The following is a 24902-nucleotide window of genomic DNA, read 5'->3' as shown; positions in this document are numbered from 1 at the left end:
TGGAGAATGAATTAGTGGTTGCCGGGGGTTAGTGATGGTGGGGAGGGATGGGTGTGGTTATGAAGAGGTAACACCAACAACGTGTCTTGTGATGATGGCACAATTGAGTATTTTTTTGGTAACAGCTTTATTGAGATATAATTCATATATGCAGTTCAGTACCTTGATTGTAGTGATGATTACTCAAGGCTACACATATGATAAAATTACATAGAACTATGCGCACATACTCAAATGAGTGCATGTATAACTGGTGAAATCTGAATAAGCTCTGTGGATTGCACTAATGTCAATTCCTTGGTTTTGATATCATACTATAATTGCATGAGATGTCAACATTGGATGAGGTTAGGGAAAATGCATGTGGCTTCCCCGTACATTTCCTTGCAACCTCTTGTGAGTCTACAATTATTTCAGAATAAAATCATCTTTTAAAATTGAAGGCATTTTTTGCAATTCCATGACGGTCCAGGGGTAGCACTCTAAGCTTTTTTTTTTTAAGTAGCTTTATTATTTTTTATTTTTATTTTTCATTTTTGGCTGTGTTGGGTATTCGTTGCTGCTGTGGTGAGCGGACTTCTCATTGTGGTGGCTTCTCTTGTTGCGGAGCACAGGCCCTAGAGCGCGTGGGCTGCAGTAGTTGCAGCGTGCAGGCTCAGTAGTTGTGGTGCACGGGCTTAGTTGCTCCACAGAATGTGGGATCTTCCCCAGACCAGGGATGGAACTCGTGTCACCTGCATTGGCAGGAGGATTCTTTCTTTATTACACAGCAGGTTCTTATTAGTTATCTATTTTATACATATTAGTGTATACATGTCAATCCCAATCTCCCAATTCATCCCACCACCCTGCCCCCCACTTCCCCCCTTGGTGTCCATATGTTTGTTCTCTACATCTGTCTCTATTTCTGCCTTGCAAACCGGTTCATCTGTAGCATTTTTCTAGATTCCACATATATGCATTAATATACGATATTTGTTTTTCTCTTTCTGACTTACTTCACTCTGTATGACAGTCTCTAGGTCCATCCACGTCTCTACAAATGACCCAATTTCGTTCCTTTTTATGGCTGAGTAATATTCCATTGTACATATGTACCAAATCTTCATCCATTCATCTGTCCATGGGCAGTTAGGGTGTTTCCACGACGTGGCTATTGTAAATAGTGCTGCAATGAACAGTGGTGTGCATGTGTCCATTTGAATTATGGTTTTCTCTGGGTATATGCCCAGTAGTGGGATTACTGGGTCAGCAGGCAGATTCTTAACCACTGAGCCACCAGGGAAGTCCCAGGACTCTTGCGCTTTCACTGCCAAGGGCCCAGGTTCAATCCTTGGTTGGGGAACTAAGATCCTGCAAGCCACTTGGCTCGGCCAAAAAAATTGAAAGCATTTTTAACTGTCTCATCCAAAAGAGCACCTCTTCCATCAGTCTCTACCCTCAGAGCCTGCTTTTTCTTCCTAGCCTATATCGCTACCTGACATCATAGTATATGTAATGTATAAGATATAACATATTTTGTATAAATCTGTCTTCTCCAGTAGACTTAAGAAGGCAGGAACTTGTTGTGTTCTCCATTGTGTGCCCGCTGCTAAAATGGCACCTGGCACATTATCTTTGTTGAATGAATGCGTGCGTTTACCTGCCTTCCTGTAGGTATACATTTTGTTTATTGTGTCTAAACACTAATTGGCCCTTACAGCCTCCTGCCAGAAAACACCTTTATCAAGGTATCCACCCCAGACTCTCTATTTAGAGGAATTTCAATTGCCTTTTTCAGTAATAATATTTTAATACATGCAATTCTCTAGTGGGGAATAAGCATTTGATCCCATTCTGTTCATTCCTTCCCGGCTCCAATCCGGACTTCTGGGAATATATCTTCATTTAGTGTCTTTCTGGGATAGTTAAAGCTTCAGCTATGAGAAGGCAGCTAAATAAAGGTCCTTGAATCTGGACAGAATTGACCCTGTGTTCCTCATAAAAAGCTTCAGGAGGTCAAGGCTTCAGACCGAGTTGTTCAAATATGTAAAATGAAGAAATTTTATAGGAAAAAGAAACCATACAAAGAAAGATCATTAAGCTCTCAGCCATCTATCTTGTTACAACTGGTCATAATATATTTTATTGTGCATCTGTGGTAGGCAAAATAATGTGTCCTAAAGATGTCCACATCCTGGGGCTTCCCTGGTAGCGCAGTGGTTAAGAATCCGCCTGCCAATGCAGGGGACACGGGTTCGAGCCCTGGTCTGGGAAGATCCCACATGCCGCGGAGCAACCAATCCGGTGTGCCACAACTACTGAGCCTGCGCTCTGGAGCCCGCGAGCCACAACTACTGAAGCCCGCGTGCCACAGCTACTGAAGCCCACGTGCCTAGAGCCCATGCTCTGCAACAAGAGAAGCCACTGCAATGAGAAGCCCTCGCACCGCAACGAAGAGTAGCCCCCGCTAGCCGCAACTAGAGAAAGCCCGCACACAGCAACGAAGACCCAACACAGAACAAACAAAAAAAAGTCCACATCCTAATCCTCAGAACCTGTGAATATGATGCCTCACATGGTAAAAGGGACTTTGCAGATGGATGTGACTGAGGTTAAGGATTTGAGGTGGGGAGATTAGCCTGGATCATGCAGGTGGACCCAATCTATTCACATGGGTTCTTAAAAGCCGAGAACCTTCCCCAGCTGCAGAAAACAAGAGAGAGAGTGTGGTGAGAAGGACTTGATCTGCTGTTTCTGGCTTTGAAGATGGGAGAAGGGAACTTCAAGAAGCTGGAAAAGGCAAGGAAAGAGATCCTCCCTTGGAAATTCCTGAAGAAATGCAGCCCTGCCAGCATCTTGATTTTAGCCTGATGAGACCCATATCAGACTCTGACCTACAGAACTGCATGATAATGAGTGTGTGCTGTTTTATGCACTAAGTTTGTGGTGAGGTGTTATAGTGGCAATAGAAAACTAATATAGCATCTTACTGTGATTATAGCTTTGCTATTAGCTTTGCTTGTAAGCAACAGAAACCAAGTTGAGCTTCCTTAGGCAAACAAAGCAGGCTTTTCCGTAAGCACACAGTGTCTCAGGGAATCCAAGGGAGGACAGCCGTGGAGCTGCAGAAACATTGTAGGACCACAGTGAAAGCTGCTTCCAGGAGTATCCTTCCTCGGCTCCCTTTTCTCTGCCTCTCTGCCCCACGCCCAATGTGTTTCATTCTGCTCTTTCTGTAAATAGACTTTCTGCTACTTAGTTCATAAGGTGTAAGAAGCTGAGCCTCAGATTCCTTTTTTCTTCTTTCTCCACCAGACCAGTCAGGCCAGGCTGTGACTAGGATCTCATTTTCAATTCCGAAGCCCCACAGAGGGAACTCCGTTTGGGTTTATGTTAGGGTTACAGTTTAGGTTAGATGCCTGTTATGGGTTGAATTGTGTTCGCCCAAAAAAGATATGTTGAATCCTTAACCCTCCAGTACTTCAGAATGTGGCCTTATTTGGAAATAGGGTGGTTGCAGATGTAATTAGTTAAGATGAGGTCATACAGCAGTAGGGTGGGCCCTTATTCCTATATGACTGCTGTCTTCGTAAGAAGAAGAAATTGGGACACGGACACAGAGGGAAGATCACCGTGAAGATGGAGGCAAAAGTTGCGGTTACGCTGCCACAAGCCAAGGAATGCCTGGGGCTACCAGCAGTTGCAAGAGGCAAGGAAGAATCCTGTCCTAGAGGCCAGAGGGAGCACAGCCCTGCCAACACTTTGATTTCAAACTTCTGGCTTCCAAAACTGTGAGACAATAAGTTCTGTTTTAAGCTACCCAGTTTGTGGTACAGTTGACTCTTGAACAACATGGGTTTGAACTGCACTGGTCCACTTATACATGGATTTTTTTCAATAAATATGTACTACAGTACTGCATGATCAGGGTTGGTTGGATCCACAGACGCAGAACTGTGAATACAGAAGGCCAACTGTAAAGTTCTCAGGATTTTCGACTACATGGGGTGTTGGTGCCCCTAACCCCTGCGTTGTTCAAGGGTCAACTATACTTTGTTATAGCAGCCCTAGGATACTAATACAGTGCCCAAGCCTGATCCAGTAAGTGCTGTCCCGGAGACCAGGTCTTATAGTACAAATATGGCTTCTCAAGACTCACTCTTATGGCTTGGCAGTAGGGGGCCAGTTTCCAAAGAAAGAAGAATCCCTGTGAGCTGGGCAGATGCACTGAAAAGCTGTCCACTCTAGTTCTCGACAGCTAGGACACAGATAATATTCTGATTTTCATTTTTGTTGTTCATTTTGCTTTATAATATCCTTTTACCCTCTGGAATGAACTGCAGTATATGATGTGAGATATGAATCTGAGTTACTTCTCTTCCGTAATGTAATCCATTTGTTCTAACAACTTTTATTAGTGATTCCTCTCATCATTGTGTTGCTTCTTGTTTACTAGTCAGTGAGTACTGATGATTAAAAACTTTTCTGGAATCTCTATGCTATTCCATTCATCTGATTGCTTGACCAGGTCCCTGGCATGGTAGTGAGGACTCTAGAGCTTAACTTCCAACCTCAGTTCTACAGTGTGGTTACCCATCTCTGAGTGTTCTACCTATGGCAATTTGGAATATCTAGTTACTCTTAACTTTTTTGGGGGCGGGGAGTGGGTTTACAAAATGTTCTTGACCTTTTTAGAGTAATGGACCAGAAGAACTCTTCTGGTGGAAGAAGCCGCGCTGTTCCCCTTTTTTGAAATTGGTCCCTGGCCCTGTTAACATATCTGGTCTTTGGGATGAGAACAAGTTAGGAAACAGTAAAGGACCCACATATCAAACTTTGTAATAAATATGTACCTGGCACACAGCAAGCACACAATGAATGTTAGGTAATTACTAGAATGAAGGCCAGACCACACCTACGTCAAACTCTTGCCAGTATCCAACAACAGTCCATTTCTACATCTCCCCCACCTTTAAGTCATGCATGTAGTGGGAAGGGGATGTGATAGGCTGAATAAGAGCCACCCTAAAATGTCTATGTCCTAATCCCAGAAATTCGGTGTATATACCTTACATTGTAAAAGGAACTTTATAGATATGGTTAAATTAAAAAGAATTTGAAAAAGAACAGATTCATGTACATGTATAACTGAATAATTTTGTTGTACACCTGAAACACAATATTGTTAATCAACAATACTCCAATATAAAAAAGTTAAAAATTAAAAAAAAAGAATCTTAAAATGGCAGATAATCTGGATAACCTAGGCGGGCCCAAATTAATCACAAGAGTCCTATAAGAGGGACATAGGAGAGTCAAAGTCAGAGAAGAAGGAGATGTGACCACAGAAGCAGAGGTTGGAGTGATGTGCTTTAAAGATGGAAAAAGGGGCCAGGCACCAAGGAACACAAGTGGCCTCTAGAAGATGGAAAGTGGATTCTCTAGATCCCCCAGAAGGAACTTAGCCCTGCTCACACCTTGGTTTTAGCTCAGTGAGACCCATTTCAGATTTCTGACCTCCAAAATTGTAAAATAACAAATTTGTGTTGAATTAAGCCACCCAGTTTATGGTAATTTGTTACATCAGCAATAGAAAACAAATACAGAGGAAATTAGAATTTCATTGAACATTCTGCAAAATTTGCACTCCTGGACTCAAGTCCTTGTTTAAATTGTAGGGTTTGAGGCCCACAGACCGTAGGGGTACCTTTCTTGCCAGACAAATTTTCACCCTCCTTCAGGCCCTTTCTGTCCACTTCTGCTCATCCAGCCTGATCTCCACTGCCGCAAGAATCTTCTTCCATTCACCCACCTTTGAGGCCTAGATTTGATAGCTGTTCTAAGATACCACATGCTTGAGACTAGGGTTTTTAAACTGATAGAAATTCAGGGAGCAAGTTAAATTGAAACGTGAAATAATGATGAGAAACCTTTAAAAAACTGGGCATTTTCTCTCCCAGCATCAGGCCAAAGAGAAAGAAAGCTAAAAAGACACTGAGAAACGAATCTAGGTAAAAACATCGAACTGCACTACAAGCTCCTGAACATTTAAAGCTCAGGGCCTTTTAAGGCCTGGGACTTGGTGGGAAATTCCCGACTCCTTTTCTATCAATACAAGCCCAGAAGGCTAGATATAGTGAGAGACAGTAGAGACTTAAGTAAAAGTGTAGTTTGGAGTTCAAAAAATCTGGATTTGAATCCTGGTTCTGCAGACTTGCATTCCTGGTCTTTTCCTCCAAAAGGCCTTAAGCAGCCCCCTACCAGGTAAGCTCCTCAAAATCGGTGAACCGGGAAGGTGCATCACCGCGGCTCCCTAACACCGAGTTCCTGGCCCGCATCACCAAATGAAGGAGCATAAAATGCCACTCCCTGGCGCTAAGAAAGCGCGCTTTTTTACTCTTCTCTCCCAGAATAAAAGGCCCTTACTTTAAAAAAAAAAAAAAAGATTTTATTTTTTCTTTCCGTTCTGTTACTAGCTGGAGCTAAACATTGGCTGGGGCCCCAGGTGGCTGCTGGAAAGGCGCCCTCCCAGGAGCAGAAGGCTTGTTTAGGGGAAACTGGGGGCGGGGAGAGAACTCGAGGCTCTGCCCAGCGCGGTAGGGCTTCTCCCATCTTTCCCCGGCCAGGCCAAGGCCCTAGTCTGAGCTTCCCGACTGCAGAGGTAAACTAGATTAGGAGACTTGGGGGACACTCACCGGGGAGTGGGGTCACGCAGCCCTCCCCCTCCTCGCGGGCGGGGTGGGGAGGCTTGTCCCAGCCGCCGCGGGGGTGGGGACCACACACGGCGCCACGGGGCCCCGCCCCGGCCACGCCCCCCGACGCGCCAGCCGGGCCTCTCTGCTCTCCGCGCTCGCCCGCTCTTATACGCGCGAGGAAGCCCTGCGCACGGCTGGAAATTTTTTTCTGGGTCTTCACTAAAGCAAGATGGGCCGCGGTACCCAGCTCTTTCAGATAAAGATGGAGGAGAGGGCTAGAGGGTCTAGACCGTGAGTGAAGAGATGGCCTTCCTCCTCCTCACTCCTCCCCACTCCCTTCCCGGCGAGAGGGCTACACAGTGATTTACAGACGTATCCTTCCCTAACCCATCCGGAAAGTTTTGGGTAGCAAAGTATTTTAGTTCGGAAAAGAAAAATTAACGTCAGGTTTAGGGATAAAATTATGCCGTTCCCAAATGCGAATGGGGAATCTCTTTATCTAATTTAGACTGGAGGGGGCGGGGTTGTGGGAGGGGAATGGTGCATCTGCTAGAGGGAGCGGGGGTGAGTGGTGGGGCCGGGGAAGTACGGTAGCGTTTAGGAGAGTGTCCAGTCCCCTGTTGGAGGGAGGGCCCACCGGCCGGGCCCTTCTACCCCTCCCTTCCCAGTTGCCAGAATGGAAAATTCATGGAGTCCAGGTTAGCCCAGGTCAATAAACTTTTATTGCCATTTCTGGCTCCCCCACCCCAGCAAGATCCCTGCTTACACTGTAGAAATACTGAGCTAGCTCTGGTGCGGAGGAATGGGGGGCGGGGGGGTGTTACCTCTCTTTCTCTGCACACTGCCAAGGTTAAAAAAAAGAAACCCACTTACTGGAGAGCGAGGGCCATACAGGGGTGCAGTTCAAGGGGACGTATGGCTCAGTCCCACCTCTGCTGGCTGCAGAAGATAGAGACCATGGTTCCAGACATTTTTTAAAGGAGGGGAGACGGGGTGAATTTGGCTGCTTGTTGTACCCCTTGCAGTTGCTGCCGCGTTTCCATGGAAATGAGGGAGGGGCAGGATATAGCTCGCTCTGACTACCTGGGAGGATGGCAACACAGGCAGTTAATAAACACAGGGTCTTCCCCTCCTCCCCAGCACCTACGACTGTCCCCAGCCGACCCCCACACTCATTGCCTGCTCCACTCCCTCCCCTTCTGGAGCTGGTATCATGCCAACCGGACTCCAGGCAGGGCGCACTGGCAACAGCCAGAATGCGAGTATGTGCGGCAAGCTCAGTGGCAGCCCCAGCAGGTCTGTCAGTTGCAGTGCTTCGGTGGAAAGCCTGTTGCCCCCACAACTCTGTGCGACTGCTCTGCTCAAGCATCTCTGCTCAGACAAAACAAGAACAGAAACCCAAATGGTGGAGGGTAGAAAGAATACAAAATAACAATGCTGAGAGCTAGGATGGGGAGAGGAGGCACATCCTTCCCAGACTTGAGCCACCTGTGTACCCTGCCTTCTGGCGTCTGGAGTTTGCTTCTTGCCACTGGGCCGTCGCTTGTGGGGCTGGAACCCAAATCTCCATTTGGTGCTGACAGCTGTAACCACTGCCGTTGGTTGATGAGGCTCGCCTGTTGCCCTAACGAGGAGGTGCAGGATGGATTCTCAGTACCATGGGTCAGCCCGGTGCTGCTGGTTGTAGAGCTGTAGTTTGATCTGATCTTTGATCTGACTCACGAGGATCATGGACAGCAGGATTCCCACCAGCTGGGAAAGGTGAGAAGGAATTGGGTCCTCAGCAATGAGTGATGCCTTTGTTTTCTCTGACTCAATCTTCCCAGTGCAGTCGGCACCATCACATCTCCTACCCTTCAGTAACGTTAGTGCCTGACACCCTAGCTGAGCCCCAGGTGCCCTCCCCAAAACAAAGGAGTCTTTACAGAATTGTGGGACCACAGTTTTACAGGGTAAGTTACCTGGGGGATGGCCAGGCCCAGTGCCACACCACCAAGTACGAAGAGGTTGCTGTGTATCCAGTTGACCAATCTGTCAATACAGCCATTGGTGTAGATTACTTTACTAGCTTCCAAGTAGTCAAGGGCCTGCATACCTTGGCCGCACATGGTGTTGATCACTGCCTGGGAAGAGAGTTGAAAAGCCAAGTGTGACTCCCATTCCAATAACTTTTTCTTAGGGGCCCTAGCTGATGGGCTTCCCACCCTTCCTAAACTCCTAAATTGTTAGAGAATATATGTGGAGGATGCTACGTTGGAAGTTGCTAAATGCAGACTTCCCTTCCTCTGAGACGTCTGAGTCCAGTTCTCCTTGCCTTAGAGACCTGTGCCTTCTGAAACCCCAAGTGGGCTACAGGAGTGCAAGATAACAGAGCCATCAGATTGGAGTGAAGAAAAACATCTGACAGCTGTCCTACAAAATTGACTGGCTAAACCAGGGGATGGAGATTCCCAATAGCAGCTGCCCTCATCAGAAAGTAACTCAGATCACTGCAGGAGGAAATGAGGTGGGATGTGTGCTCACCTGGTTGGGGGTAGGCAAGCAACAGGAGTAAGGCACAGAGCAGCGCTCACGGCTGGGGTTGTCTTCCGAACAGTTGAAGTACATGTTCAGGGACCAGTCCTTGTAGGAAATCCCTCCACAGCAGCCGAACTGCAACAAAGCCCACCACAGGGGTTAAAATTACCACCCCCATCCCCACACTGAGGTGACAAGGGGAACTCTCAGAGCAACCAAAAGTCTATGGCAAGCTTGCACTTGTAAGTTCACGTTGTGTTGAAACACAACCTGGAACCTGGAGCTCAAGTTTCTTAGTGACCTTCCCCTGAAGAAGTTTTCTCTTCTTAATTTCTATCATTTTATATGTCTTGTTATAACTTGTATATATATTTTGTTTTACACACTCAACTACGAGCTCCTTGAGGGCAGTTTCTGGTTTTGCAGTCCTGTATAGCATAGAGCTTCGCAGAAGTATATGTTCCAAAAATACTGGCTGAAATAAAGCATCAGTGCTACAAACATTTGCCTTAATATAGAGGAAGCACAGGAGGAGACTCTTCAATATTGTGGGCCCATAATTACACCATGAAAGCAAACGGGATCCAAGTCAAGAGTGTTGCACCGGGCTTCCCTGGTGGCGCAGTGGTTGAAAGTCCGCCTGCCGATGCAGGGGACACGGGTTCATGCCCCGGTCTGGGAAGATCCCACATGCCACGGAGCAGCTGGGCCCGTGAGCCATGGCCGCTGAGCCTGCGCGTCCGGAGCCCGTGCTCCGCAACGGGAGAGGCCACAACAGTAAGAGGCCCACATACCGCAAAAAACAAAAAAAAACAAAAAAAAAGAGTGTTGCACCAAGCGAAGGGGAACTCAGCTCTGGTCTCAAAAGCACTTTTGTTTCAAATTTAAGTTCTGACTCATAGCAGCATTATTCACAATAGGCAAAAGGTAGAAGTGACCCAAGTGTGCATCAAAAGATAAATGAATCAGCAAAGTGCGGTATATACATATGATGGAATATCATTCAGCCTTATAGAGGAAGGAGTTTGGGCACATCCCACAACATGGATGAATCCTGAAGACATGCTAAGTGAAACAAGCCAGTCGCAAAAGGACAAATACAGTATTCATAGAGACAGAAATTCATAGAGATAGAACATAGAATGGTGGTTGCCAGGAGCTGGGGGGGGGGGAAATGGAGAGTTAGTGTTTAATGGGGTACAGAGTTTCAGTGTGGGAAGAAAGTTTTGGAGATGGACGGTGATGAGGGTTGTACAACAATGTGAATGTACTTAGTGCTACAGATCTGTACACTTTAAGTACACTTAAAAATGGTAAATTTGAAATTATGTACATTTTGCCATAATTTTAAAAATCTGACTTTTCAATTGGTAATATTAAAAAATCTGCCCAGTTCCCCCTCCCACTATAAGTAACCACTTATAATGGTTTCCTTCATATCCTTCCAGATTCCTTTTGCAAACATGAATACATATTCTTTCCTCTCTTTTTTTACACAATTGGTAGATTACTATATATACTGTTCTTTGCCCTTAAAAGTACTTTTGTTTGTTTGTTTTTGCGGTACGCGGGCCTCTCACTGCCGTGGTCTCTCCCGTTGCAGAGCACAGGCTCTGGACGCGCAGGCTCAGCGGCCATGGCTCACGGGCCTAGCCGCTCCGCGGCATGTGGGATCTTCCCGGACCGGGGCACGAACCCGCGTCCCCTGCATCGGCAGGCGGACTCCCAACCACCGCGCCACCAGGGAAGCCCTTAAAAGTACTTTTAAAGCTATGTGTTTTTTTTTTGCCAGACCCCTTCCCAGAATCCATTACCCAGCAGGTGATGAGGGTGAGGTGTCTCTTGGGATGGCATTAACTTTTGCCCACAGCTTCCTGGACCACTAGATGACCCCCCTCTTAGCCCATACCTTCTTCTGGCCAAAATCAATGAGGTTCTGCAGGTCCAAGTCATCTCGGTAGTGCACAATGGCGTTATTGATGATCTCACTCACTTTCCCCCGCGCCTGCCAGAAACACAAGGAGGGAATCAGAACACAGGACTAACCCCTAACCAGCTCCTCCCTGCAGAAATAGCAATAGACAGTGGTCATCCTTCTTTATTTAAGTCAGCCTTGAAATCAGAACCAAGTCCTAGTGATGGAAGATGGCCAGTTCCGAAGCCTGTGCATCTCTGGGCCCTCAGGAACCTGTGGGCAAGAAAAATGCTGGTCCTGCTATTGCCTGTTCTCAGAGCCACATCTCAAGATAATCCAATATTTATCTATCTCTGAATATTATTACACAAAATACTTGTTGACTGATGCAAAGCAGCGAAACTAGTGTGTGTGTGTGTGTGTGTGTGTGTGTGTGTGTGTGTGTGTGTGTGTGTGTGTCCAGGGGCAGTGGGGCGGGGGAGTATTTAGTAGAAAAGGACTTACTGAGCTGAGGCACTGACCTCTAGTGGACATAAGAGAATTGCATCTCTTTAGACTCAAAACAGATCTGTATCGTATTAGGATTTTACTAAGCCCGAAGGACTAGGACATTCTGAATTAACTCAGTGGCTCTCAAATTCATAGTTCTACCATGGTCTCTTCCTTCCTGCTTCATTACTTTTCTCAAAGTTTCCTATCCATAGTCCTATACTCTACCCCTGGTAATCATTTGCCCTTTGGGAAAGAAATTCTGGTTCTTAATTAAAAGGGCTGTCACTGAATGGCAGACCACTCCCAGATATGGTAAGAGCTGTTCAAAGTGTTGTTTACTTCCCCCTTTTCTTACTTTCGTTTATCCCAATAAATAATTTTTAAAAGAAACAAAAGGCTCTTCACGTTGTCTGTGGTTCACTTGATAAGTGAATTTTACTCAATCATTTGCCGTTAAAGTTTACAGACTATTTTAACTTTTGGTTCATAGAATTTACCTCCCTGTTGGCCTCTCAGACTGTCAGAGGAAAACACCTTACAATCTTGAAATCCTCTTTAAATATGGCAACTTTAAAGGCCATTCATTCATCCCTAAGGATAATCTTTCAGAGGCCGATCCTTCTCAGGGGAAGGACCACTGTGGTTAATCAGTCAGGCTAAGCACGGGCAGGAACCTTCCCTTCCTCCCTCTGGTTCACAGCTGAGGAGGCCCCGTGACTCCCAGTGTTACCTTGTCTGAGAAGATGAAGCCCAGAACCCCGGCTGCCAGCTGTAGCAGGAACACGATGGTGAGACAGAGGGAGAACTGTGGGGAGCAGGCGGAAAAAGGAGGCAGTCTGTTACCATGCTGGGCAGTAGTTCTTCCCAGGACCACGGCGAGTACTGGGGGTCCACGGGGCACTTTCTCCTAGGTGCCCCACACACAGGAAAGGCAGCTGCCTCTGGGACGCTGTCCTGGGGGTGGTCACCCTGTGCTGGGTCACCTGGGCTGAGCTCTACAGTGAGGAGTGGACAGCACAGACCTTGGGGGCATTGAGGGACAAAGGAAACTGAAAGGTTTCAGGAATGAGAGGCACGTGGAGGAGAGAGGCCAGGGCATTTCTGGGGGCGCCCCTGACCACTCACCGTCTGCAGGAGGCAGATGTTCTCCCGGAGAGAGCCAATGCAGCCGCAGAAGGTGAGCAGGAACATGAGGATGCCCACCACGATCAGCAGGATGGCTGGGTCCACGGCCAGGCAGGCCAGCGCTGCTTCTGGGGGAAGGGGCTGTCTCTCAGTCTGAGTCTGGTGCCGGTGGAGGGGGGTACCAGGGAGGGGTGGGGTGCCCCCAAAACTGTCCTCCTCCCCTGGTGGGGGATTCTCCAGTGTGGCTGGGGGAAGGTTACAGGAAGCAGTACTGCCCTCCCATGGGGAGAAAACAAAGGGCCCAGAAGGGCTTGTGGCGTTTAATTTGAGAAACTAACAAAAAGTAAGAGCCTTTATTCCCAGGCTTAAGAGAGGAGGGACCACTTTCGCTCCAGAAAAGAATTAGAATGGCATTAGGCTCATTGGCTTTGCAGATTCCGTTTCCTGGAGACTTTGTGCAGAGGAATAGGAATGGAGGTTGAGTTACTCCAGAACAGAGCGAAGGAAGGGCTACAGCCCCCGGTTACTCTTTGCACCCAGAAGCCTACCTTCTTCCTTAGACACTTCCTAAGCCTAAAATGCAGGCAGATCTCAGAAGACTCGTGGGAGCTCAGGGAAATCCAGGTGAACTGGCTTGGATGGCCTGATGGAGTAAGCCTCTAGGATTTGGCTAGAGGGTGGCTGCCCCCTATAGCTCCATAGCTTATGTGGGAAGGAGGGCTGAAAGACCAGGGCTGAAAGAGGCAGCGAAGAGTCGTGGGGAGATGCACGGGGACCTACAGCTCACCTGCGTGCTTCATCAGCCGAGCGTAGACTCCCACGGCAACCATCACCATGGAAATCACCTGTGGAGACAGGGAAAGAGCCACACTCTGAGGTTTTGGAAACCAGGGAGCCCTGATAGCCGTCAGTAACCTTAAGGCAGAGTAGGAGGAGGACGACTCTTCCTGGACCCAGAAATGAGCATCTTTTTCCTCCCTGGTGATACTATTGATAGAATCTGTCAGTGCTTTACCTCCATGAAAAGCTTATACCAAGATTATCTCATTTAATCCTCACAACACAGTTATCTTGTGAGGCAGCTATTATACCCATTTTACAGGTGAGGAAATTAAGGCAATGCAAGGTTAAAACAGAATAGCAGTGAAAAACATGAGCTTCGGAGTGAGCTGAACCTGGGTCTGTGCTGGACAACTCTCCGAGCCTCAGTTTCTGTATCTGAAGATGGTAATTTAAAACAACTACATTTAATAAGATTACTGTGAAAATGAAATAAAAGAATGCATGGAAAGCATTTAACACCATGCCTGATAATAAATATTATCTATCATTACTAAGGATTAATTTGCCCAGGGTCACACAGAAACTATGAAGTTCTGAATTTGAATCCAGCTACATCAAAGGGGAGGTCTTAAAGCTGAAGCAGGCCTGGGTAGATGCTAGATGCTGCCAGGTCTCTAACCCTCTTGGAGGTCAATATGGTGTCAAACGCAAGAATGAAAGTACAAACCAGTGTGAAAGAATGCGTGGGTGTAAAACAGCAGAACTACCTTGCAAAGGAAACTTTTTAAACCCTGATTCCAGTGTGGAACAGAGAAGTTTAGACCTTTCAAACTTCCTGGCTTCTGCCTCAGAGAACAAACCCATCCGAGACCACCAGCGCTCCCTAAAGGGGCCTTCTCTATGCCCCACTCTATGCCTCCAGGAGTGCAGGGTGGCCCAGTGTGCACATCCTTCGGTCACCCTTCCTTTGTGCCCAGTTCCCAGGCTGGTGCTAAGAAGCAGCTGGCTATCACCATGGCAATAGCGGGGGCCAAGCTCTGGCTGGAGGGAGTTCTCAGCAGCAGGGACTTGACCAACTCAGTGGTGAAGGAGAGGGCTGGCTGCACTCCACTGTCCGGCAAGACAGAGACCATCTTGGGGCTTTGGTGGGAGAAGGGAATTGAGCACCCATAGCAGGTAACAGGGTCAGACTAGCCCCTCAGCAGAGAGACATTTTCCTTGGGAAACTCTACCAGCTGGTGCATTCAGCAGGAAATGGGAAACCCTTGTCTAAAACCGCACCTTTCAGGACTCTTCTCGGCTTGTACACACAGCCCCTTCTCCTCGGTCCCCAATCATTTGACGCCGCCTCTGACTCGGGGCCAGACGTGTGACGTGCTGGCCCTCACACTCTTTGTCCAGGAGAGAGGGAGCTGCTTGCAGAAAGAGCTGTGTGAGGGGCTGCAGGTGCCAGCTGGCTTCTTGTCCCACAGCACAGCCAGGCTCAGGGAGCAAGGGGGAGTTGGCGGGAGGCAAGGAAACCACACAACGGAGACCCCGGTTACCCCACAGGCCTGGAAGCACAAGCCCTTTGCCAGAGTGATCGGGCATCTCTGTCTGCCCTTTAAAACTCACCACAGCCAATTACGGTTCTGAATATCACTTTACTGAATCATTAAAAAGTATGTATCTGCTCTATATTTCTGTTGCTCCCAGGCTCCTCACTGTTTTGTCACATGTTAAATTTTCACTAAGGTGTATAACTTTCCACAAAGACGGTCTCTGATTAAATCCTAACACAGCTAAAACAAGAAAGGAAAAGTAAACAGATGCCATGTGTCACAGGGTAACTTCATTCCATGGGTGGGCTTGTAATTATAGCAGTTGCTCTGTCTCTATCTGTGGTAGGCAGAACAGCGTCCTCCCAAAGATGTCCATTCCTAATTCCTAGAACCTGTGAATATGTAATCTTACACGGCCAGAGGGGCTTTGCCAATGTGATTAAGTTAAGGACCTTGCAACTGGGGAGATTATCCCAGTTGGCCTAATATAATCACAAGGGACCTTATAAGGGGGAGGCATGAGGGTCTGAGTCAGAGGAGGAGATATGTATGACAACAGAAGCAGAGGTTGGAGTATGTGCCGTAAGCTGAAGAACGTGAACAGCCTCTTGGAGAAGGCAAGCAAATAGATTCTTACCTAGCGCCTCCAGAAGGAACCATTCCTGCTGACATCTTGGTTTTTGCTCAGTGAGACCTGTTTTGGACTTCTGACCTCCAGAACTATGAGAAAACTAATCTGTGTTATGTTAAACCATTCAGTTTGTGGCAATTTGTTACAGCAGTAATAGGAAACTAATATGCTGTCCAAATCCAATTCATCAGCTGTTATGTAGGAGATACTCTGAGGACTGCAAAGATGAGCAAGATGTGGTCCCTGCCCTTAAGGAGGTGTATCTGTTACATGGGAGGGGGCAAGGGCATCTAGGGCCTAATGCAGTGCTTCTTAACCTTGGCTGCCATTAGAATGGGGGGCACGGAGTAGAACCTAAAAACTCCTGATGCCTAGGCTGCACCCCAAACCCAGTATATCAGAATTTCTGGCGTTAGAACCCAGGCAACAGTGTTTCTGAATGCATACCAGGCGATTCCAACATGCAGTCAAGTTCGAGAACCACAAGCCTAAAGCACACTCAGCCGGGGATCTAGAGCGGGTAGGTGCTGGCTATGTGAGAAACAAGACTAAGACATTAATATTCTCATTAATATTTAATATGATCATTAATGATACTGCTCACCCGGAACTCACTAGCTAACTCTAAAATTCTGCATTTCTGTCATGGATCTGCCTCTTTACCCTGCAGTCAGGCTTGCCCTTTCACACTTCTATTCCTGCCCACATCTCCCACCCTGAATTCCTCAAAGCTGCTGCCATTCCAAAGTTAGTGCCGCTGCTGTTAATAGCATAACATTTTAGAGCGAGTAGAAGCTTAGAAACGAACTCAGCCACTCACCATTTTTTTACAGTTGAGGCCAAAAGAGGGAAGTGATATTTGACCAAGTGCACATGGGTGCAGTGGCAATATCTGGACTAAACCCCATTTCCAGTCTCAAGTCGGGTACTGTCTACAATATATCAGTCTTTGCTACAAAATCTTATGACACCCTACAATATCACCAATGATCTCCTTTCATGATGGGAATGGAGATAAAGACACTTCTCTTCCTAGAATAGCTTTTCATATTCTGGCTAGAATGAAGCCTTGCTGGAAACTCTCAAAAGCTAGACAGTTTTTAAAATAGCTGAGTCCAGCCAAAGGCATGTTCTTGAAGAGTTGTCAATCAAATTATATAAAATAATTTGCATGCACCAGTACCTTTATCCTTATGAAAGGTGAGTAATCACCTTATAAAGAAAATAGCCATCCCCTGGGCTCCTTGGAGAAATGGCTGATCCCAGGACTGGGGTGGGAAATAGGTAAGTCTGGAGCATCTTGTGATGTCAGAAGGTAAGGAAATGCTCAAAAACAAACAAAAACAAAACCCCACATTTGTGTGGCTATGCCAAAGAGACATCAAAATAAAAGAGTATGGAGTTGCTACCCCAAATATAAAATAAATACCCATGAGTCCATACTGATATAAATGACTTAATAAATAAATAAATGGGGGAGAAAAGACAAAACCCCCACGCAGAAGAATCCCAAATATTTTATGGAGGTACAGCACTATCAAGAAGGTGGCGCATAACTCCCCATTTCCAAGTGTGGGCGGCACATAGTAACTTCCTTCCAAAGAGAACAGTATCGAAAAGGGGGGAAAAGATTAACTTTACAGTGGAGAAGCCTGACTACCTCAGCCAGGTGATCAAGGTCAACATCAACAGAGGTCACTGATATATGAGATTACGTGATGAAAATGTCACTTCCCTTCTGTGCTCTTCCTTCCCCAAACCCATAACCCCAGTATAACCATGAGAAAACATCAGGCGAGTTCCAATAGAGGGACATTTTACAAAATGTCTGACCAGTACTCCTGAAAACTATCAAAGTCATCAAAAACAAGGAAATTCTGAGAAACTGCCACAGCCAACAAAAACCTAAGGAGACATGACAACTAAATGAAATTCAATATCCTGGATGGGATCCTGGAACACAAAAAGGGCATTAAGTAAAAATAAGGAAATCTGAATAAAGTACGGACCTTAATGATAATGCCATTAATTGTAACAAATGTATCATACTCATGTAAGATGTTAATAATAAGAGACACTGGATGTGGGATATATGGGAAGTCGCTGTACCGTCTTCTCAAAAGTTTATGCAAAACTAACACTGTCCTAAAAAATGAAATCTATTTAAAAAATAGTCACCCTCAATTTGTTAGTCTTGTAAATCCACACTTTTTAATATCATATTTTCTTAAACTGGGATTCACTTGCATGCAATTTTACAACCTTTAATCAGGGTGATTTCTGCTTACACCAAAACATATGGCAGTGGATCTTAAAACTGTTCAGATGACAAGGCACTAACAGTGCTCTGCTGGTGTGCTCTATACGATCTTGACATATCGGGTTCTTTTTGAAGCTTTAATATGCTACTACTGCTATCTAATTTACAGTCATATTTAACTTTCCCCAATTATCCCAATAATGTCCTTTATAACTGGTTTTATTTCCCCTTTTTTCTGGTTCAGGATCCAGTCAAGGATCATGCATTTAGTGATCAAGTCTCCTTTAGCCTGGAACAGTTTCACAGCTTTTTTTCTTTTCTTTGTTTTTGGTTTTTCAAGACACCGACTTTTAAAAAATCGTGGTAAAATACACATACCACAAAATTACCCATTTTAAAGTGTACAGTTCAGTGGCCTTAAGTATATGCATACTGCTATGCAACCACCACCACTACCAGGTTCCAGGACATTTTCATCACCCCAAATATAAACACTGTACCCATTAAATGGTCACTCCCATTCCCTCCACTCCTCCAACCCCTGGCAACCACTTTGTCTCTATGGTTTTGCCTATTCTGCACATTTTCTATAAATGGAATACATAATACGTGGCTCTTTGTGTCTGCCTTCTTTCACTTAGCATAATGTTTTCAAGATTCATCCATGTTGTAGCATGTAAGAGTACTTCAATACCTTTTATGGCCTAATAATATCCCATGATATGGATAGACCCCAATTTGTTTATCCATTCATCCACTGATGGACATTTGGGTTGTTTCCACCTTTTGGCTGTTGTGAATAGTGTTGCTATGAATATCCATGTACAAGTTTTTGTTTGAATACCTGTTTTCAGTTCTCTTGGGTATAGACCCAGGAGTGGAACTGCCAGGTCATATGGCAATTCTATGTTTAATTTTTTAAGGAGCTGCCAAACATTTTTCACAGAAGCTGCACCATTCCACATTCCCACCAGCAATGTACAGGGTTCCAATTTCTCCATATCCTTGCCAACACATGTTCTGATATTTTTTCTTTTGACACTGAAATTTTTTTTGGTAAGTCCAGGCCAGTTGTTTGGTTTAATGTCCCTCAATTTGGATGTCAGATTGTTTCTTCCCAATTAGATTCAGACGACTTTTTTTTTTTTTTTTTTTTTGCGGTACGCGGGCCTCTCACTGTTGTGGCCTCTCCCGTTGCGGAGCACAGGCTCTGGACGCGCAGGCTCAGCGTCCATGGCTCACGGGCCCAGCCGCTCCGTGGCATGTGGGATCTTCCCGGACCGGGGCACGAACCCGTGTCCCCTGCATCGGCAGGCGAACTCTCAACCACTGCGCCACCAGGGAAGCCCCAGACGACATATTTTTGACAGGAATATTACACAGATAACGTGTCCTTCTCAATGTGTCATGTGAGGAAGCATGACATACTAATTTCTATCATAGAAATAAGGAACAATTTTACTAACAGGTGATTCAGCTGTTAGACGTATGTCTCTGCATCTCATAAAATAATATGGCGATATTCTAAATAGTTTCCTAGTTTTCCATAATGTTTGTTGCTACTTGTCCTTGCACTTGGTGGCAGATAAGCAGCTGTTGTCTTGGAGAGAAGATGGGAGAAAACAGAAAATGGAGAAAAGTCTTTCTGTTATCTTGACTTTTTTTTCTGTAAATCAGGAAAAGACAGTTATGATTTGATGTGAGGAAAACCCTTATTCTAGCCCCTAGGACACTACTTCACAGCCATCAATACTAAGAGATAAGTGGTTACAGGGCCCCAAGTTGAAGTCCTGAACAAGAGCTCTTCTCCTGGCTCTAATGCTCAAATGCCGATAATTACAGGCAAATTAGCTCTTGGAATCCATTTCCACTGGATTGTACCTTAAGACCAATGCGGTGTGAAAAGCTCTGAGGAGTGGACCTAGGGAAGGTCCTTAAAGACAACAGTGGAGTCTCTGTTCCTATGATATATAGGAAACTTCTTTTTAAACTATAAAATATAAAGATGCCACTAATTGTCATCTCCCTCTGGCTAACAGTAGGAATGTGAGCAAGGGTGTTCAAGGCTGAAGGAAGTCAGGCTCAGGGTTGGCCCTTACCTAGACTCAATCCCCACCTAGTTGCCACTCATCAGGAGGAGCACTCATCCTAGCTCTCCAAGTCCATCCCCAAAAGGTGAATTGGCTCTAGGAGCCAATTCTAACAACGATGTAACAGCTACCTTTTGTTGAGTGCTAAGGGCCAGGCACTGGACTAACCACTGTATGTATACTGTGACCACAACCCCAAGAGGGTGTTAGGATCTCCACTTTATAGAACTGATGTTGGGCGAATGCACTCAGTGAATGAGTGGCTAAAGAGGGACTGGAATGTAGGTCCACGTGGCTCCAGAGCCTTATGACCTCGGTCACATGGCTGCCTCCCTCTCTGTCTCCTATCAGGACATGTGTATTCACTTCCAGGCATCATGTGAGGTGGGGAGGAGCTGCCTGCAGTTATCTTGGGTGAACAGTGGGTAATCTCCAGACTGGGCGGGGCTGAGGCAGGGGTAAGTAAAACAGCATCACGAAGGCCCTGCAGGACCCAGAGGGAAGTCCCTGGAACGGCTCCTGAAAGAGGCAGACGGGGCATCACCACCCAGGGCCCGCCAGCCACCGAGAGAAAGCCCGGCCTGTCCGCCTTCCACATTCTAAAGTCCAGTCTGCATGAACTGGGTGGATCTGTCTCAGAGTCCTCACCTCTTCTTTGGAATAAATCTTTTTCCTGTTCTTTTGAAGGTGGCGGTGGGGGACAGCTGAGAGTAGAGTGATTCCCTGTATGGGAATCAAAACACTGTCCCTTCCCAGAGGGACACTGGGAGGGAGGGGTCTGTACCTCCAGCTTCTCAGTCCTTCCTATCCTTATTTCTGGATGAAGTCAAAGAAATCACATCCTGCTAGCCCTAAAGTAGGGCCTCCTCTGTCACTGCCCAGGATCTGCACACACTGGTCCTACAGTGGTCATCCTGGCACCACCATTGTTCCTGGGTTTCTGAAGTGGCAACTATCTGTCTGAAACTGGTTCTTGGCCTTCTCCCTCTGGATAGGATGGAATTGTCCTACTGGAGTAGAGGAGTCCACAGGGCTCTTTCCTCTCCAATGTCTGGGCCAACCCTTTAGCTCCTTCCTTAGGCCATGGCTGGTTTTGGTTTTCCAAGGGTATAAATGAGGAAGGAAAGTTCACAAGTGCTCAAAATAGTATAAACAAGCAAACTCACAGCCTGGAGTTACCAGCCTGACACACAGCCTGCTATCGAGACTCTAAGAGATGCTTTTCTTTTATTCTTTTTAAAGGCTGCTTGAAGTTTATGATTTTCTACTTGGTACAAGGCAAACAGAGCTATCTGGGGAGTTAAGAAGGCATGCATGTGACTTGGCAGCAAAGTGTGTGGTTCTTGTCTTCATTCTTGGTATCATTGTTGTTGTTGTTTTTATAAAAATAATGTGATAGGGACTTCCCTGGTGGCGCAGTGGTTAAGAATCCGGCTGCCAATGAAGGGTACACAGGTTCAAGCCCTGGTCTGGGAAGATCCCACATGCCGCGGACCAACTAAGCCCGTGCACCACAGCTACTGAGCCTGCGCTCCAGAGCCCGCAAGCCACAACTACTGAGCCCGCGAGCCACAACTACTGAAGTCCGCACGCCTAGAGCCCATGCTCCACAACAAGAGAAGCCACCGCAATGAGAAGCCTACGCACTGCAACGAAGAGTAGCCCCCACTCGCTGCAACTAGAGAAAGCCCGCATGCAGCAACAAAGACCCAATGCAGCCAAAAATAAATTTATATATTAAAAAAATAATACTGTTATAATTCATTTATTGCAGCCAGGTTAGTCTATAGGGAAAGGAGGGGAAAAATGGGGGAGGAAATGGGCTCTGCCTCCTAGCATATTTAAGTAGGGGTGTGTGTGTGTGTGTGTGTGTGTGTGTGTGTGTGTGTGTTTGTGGTGGGGGGATGGGGGCATAAGGGACCCTGTCACTCAGGAGGGGCTTTTGCCAGGCTTGATGCCTGATCATTTCCTCATGGCTTCTGAGCCAGGTTACAACAGATACTGCTGCAGGTGGTTTGGGGCATCCTGAGTGCCCTGGGGACTCCAATACAGCGGTCCTAGGCAGCAAAGTGAATTTGTTGACGAAGATACCTCACCAGAGGCCTGGATCCGCCTAGGGAAGACCTGGAAGGGGGTCCACGTGTGCTGTGTGTGGTAATTAGGCCCTGAGGAAGATGCTGGAGGGGATGGCTGCCACGTTTTCTGACCTGGCTTGAGGGAGGGGTGCCAGGCCCACTGAAGAAAAAAACACAGGACAATACTCCAACCAAGAATGCTGGAGGACTTAACGCTGTGCTGCATCCTGAAAGGCTAGTGTCCGTGAGAGAGGGAGGAAGGGCATCATGCCTCCACCCTGTAGGCTCTGCTCTCATTCCCCACTCAATAAACGTTCAATAAGTACCCACTCTCTGCCAAACACAGCTGGGCACTGAGAATCCAGAAGTGAATAAGGCAGTCTCTACCCTCGGAAGCCTGAAGTCTAGAGGGGGAGAAAAACAGAAACACATAATTGCAGCACAGGTAAAGAAAGATCTGACAAGCAAAATATGTACGAGGTGCCATGGGAGCCCTGAGGCATCGCCACTAAGGAAGCCTCAGCTGAGACACAGGGGCAGGAGATCTGAGCTTCTGGGCTTTGCCTGACTCAAAAGCCACTCCAACTGCTGCCCTGGGTGGGAAAAGGATCAGCAAGGAAGGAGATGGTTGCTGTAGGCAGCACTGATAATGTTCCTGCCAACGTATGCCCAGAATTATAAAGCATGTACCAGCCCACTCTCTCCCCTCTGCACAGAGCTGTCCAATACAGGGAGGTAAAGAAAGTCAGCGACTTCTTAACTGAAAGACTAAAATACAACTTTTGTGATCTTGTGAATTTGTTAGGAGTTCAAACTTCATTTCTGCCAGTACAATGGCTGAGAATGAGCTGTCATCACCACCCTCTGGGATTTCTCTCATTTTTCCCAATGGGCTAGCACTTATGTACTTTGTGTCTGTTCACACCATGGCCCCTGTGAAACCTTTCCAGCAACTGGCTTAGCTGCCTAGTCTGCTCCCTCTCCTAGGAAACATATTTTAGACTCCTCCCTCCTGCAAGTCTGAACTTTAGGTCTCAGGCAGAGGTGGGCAAGCATAACGGGCTCTTAGAGCAGCAGCTCTAGTGTAGTTGGTGCTGGAAGAGAAATTGGGGAAAGGGGGTGGATCTCCCAATGTTCGCAAACCCAGAGAGGCTCAGGGACTCTCTAGACCTGAAACAGGATTGAGCTAGCATTTCATGATCTGGTCCAGCTGCATTCTCAGCTCCAGCAGAGTATTTCTGGCATCCTTGATCACGCTGGATTTTTATGGAGGAGGAGACTAAGGTCTACAGAGGTGAACATATTGCCCAGGTTAGTCAAGTCAACAATTAATGGCAGAGTGGGGATGAGAATCTAGGCAGCCCCGGTCCAATATTTTTTCTACTTTTCCAGCCCCAAACAGAAGATTCTGAAAGGACCCCTGGACTTCCAGCCCAACATAGGGTCTATTTGAAGAAGCTGAAAACTGTCAAACTCCTGGGGATGGAGCCTGGTCCTGAGAAAGGTGGGGCAAAGTTTGGGACAGTTCTGGGAAAGACATCCACACCTGGAGGCTCTTCCTGTCCTTTCTCAGCCTTTGGAGGGAGGAAGGGCAGCAGAGGCCTGCAAAAGGAAGAGATGAAAGCCCCTTAACTCATTCTCTCTGAGGTAAGGGAGAGGGAAGGTTTGGGTTTCCCTCCTTCCTCTTTCTTCTTTGCCAGCAGGGCCACAGCCCCCAGGCCTGAAAAATCCCCTAATTATGAGTGTGTCAGTGGGTCTGCCTTGGGCCGACAGGAAAACCCGCTCCTGACGCTCAAAACCACCTTTTTGGCCTGACACAGACCCTCATCCGATGCCGAGAGAATACCCAGAAGTCTGCACTGAATCCCCTGCATATCCCCCACCCCAACACGCTCTGCAGACAAGGAGCCACTGTAGTGTCTCTGCCTAGGATAAATTACCCCAAAGTACGGTCTTCTCAGAAAACTCGGCAGTGCTGCTCACCACGTTCGCCTTGAACCGGGCATCCGGGGACGACCTCTGCTCAGCGCGGGCAGCCCACTCAACCCTCCAGGGGGTGCCCTGCAGCCCAGGTGCCCCCACGACCCCCAAGCCTCACCCAGAAGAGCATGTTGAAGAAGAAGAGCAGGTATTTCACCAGCGGACTGACGAAGGAGAAGTCCTCTCCGTAGGCGGCCGGCGCCCCGGGTCTCCGGGCCATGGTCCAGCCGCCGCCGCCCCCGGGGGCCTATCTCCCCGCCACGGCCGGCCCACCTGAGCGCTCCGCGCCCGGAGGCATGAGCCGTGCTACGGCCGGAGCCCGAGCGGCGGGGGAACCGCGCTGCGGCGGGAGGTGCCCGCGCCGTGCCTCCGGGAGAAGCGCGGGCAGGGGAACGGCGCCGCTACTGGAGCCGCCGGGAGTCGCGGGAGCTGCTACCGCGCGCAGCGTGAACTGCAGAGACTCCGCTGTGGCTGGAGGACTAGCCCGGCCCGCCGGGCTCCCAGGAAACCGGGCCCGCCCTCGACCTCCCATTGGCTCGTCTGCCGAAGCCTGATTTCTCATTAGTCGGTCTCTGATGTCACTAAGTATGCAACCATCCCTCTTTTCCAAGGGGCGGGGGAGACACCTGTTCTGTGAGGCACAACTTGTTAAAGGGTCAGCGGTTCTACCTCTTCCCCCGAGAAGGAAAGCATCCAGGCTGCAGCTACTCAAGGGAAAAAGGATGAGGAGGAATGCACACTGCATCACGCACCCACGTCCTCTACCCAGTTGCTGTGCACGTATGCAAACACACATACATTAAAATCAACAAGTAC

General features: G+C 47.3%; 1 protein-coding gene across 6 annotated transcripts; it reads right to left on the bottom strand.

Annotated features, from left to right (window-relative positions):
• Window positions 1-7375: 7375 nt before the first annotated feature.
• Window positions 7376-24558, bottom strand: TSPAN33 (tetraspanin 33). Of its 6 annotated transcripts, none has more exons than XM_029234187.1 (8): window positions 24205-24527; window positions 13514-13571; window positions 12727-12851; window positions 12332-12406; window positions 11104-11199; window positions 9201-9329; window positions 8639-8800; window positions 7376-8429 (listed from the first exon to the last, which is right to left on the bottom strand). In XM_029234187.1, exons 1-8 carry the CDS (start codon window positions 24304-24306, stop codon window positions 8328-8330), a joined length of 849 nt encoding a protein of 282 aa, XP_029090020.1. In that variant the 5' UTR covers window positions 24307-24527; the 3' UTR covers window positions 7376-8327. The 6 variants fall into 6 exon arrangements, with proteins under 6 accessions (XP_029090020.1, XP_029090021.1, XP_029090022.1 ...); XM_029234188.1 differs by having other exon boundaries at window positions 12727-12854; window positions 24244-24527; XM_029234189.1 differs by having other exon boundaries at window positions 24244-24527.
• Between the last annotated feature and the right edge of the window lie 344 nt (window positions 24559-24902).

Source organism: Monodon monoceros, unplaced genomic scaffold, assembly GCF_005190385.1.
Source record: "Monodon monoceros isolate NGI ecotype Baffin Bay Population unplaced genomic scaffold, NGI_Narwhal_1 Super_Scaffold_2, whole genome shotgun sequence".
NCBI lineage: Eukaryota > Metazoa > Chordata > Mammalia > Artiodactyla > Monodontidae > Monodon > Monodon monoceros.
Note: the sequence above shows the minus strand (reverse complement) of the source record. Positions and strands in the feature narration are given on the sequence as shown.

What these genes read in the sequence shown, in the direction of transcription:
- TSPAN33 (XM_029234185.1), bottom strand. Translation starts at nt 24,306, where the DNA reads ATGGCCCGGAGACCCGGGGCGCCGGCCGCCTACGGAGAGGACTTCTCC. An exon ending in TTGATTTTGGCCAGAAGAAG is followed by an intron (nt 9,330 to 11,103) that starts GTATGGGCTAAG and finishes GCTTTGTTGCAG; the next exon opens with TTCGGCTGCTGTGGAGGGAT. An exon ending in GCTTGCCTACCCCCAACCAG is followed by an intron (nt 8,801 to 9,200) that starts GTGAGCACACAT and finishes CTCTCTTCCCAG; the next exon opens with GCAGTGATCAACACCATGTG.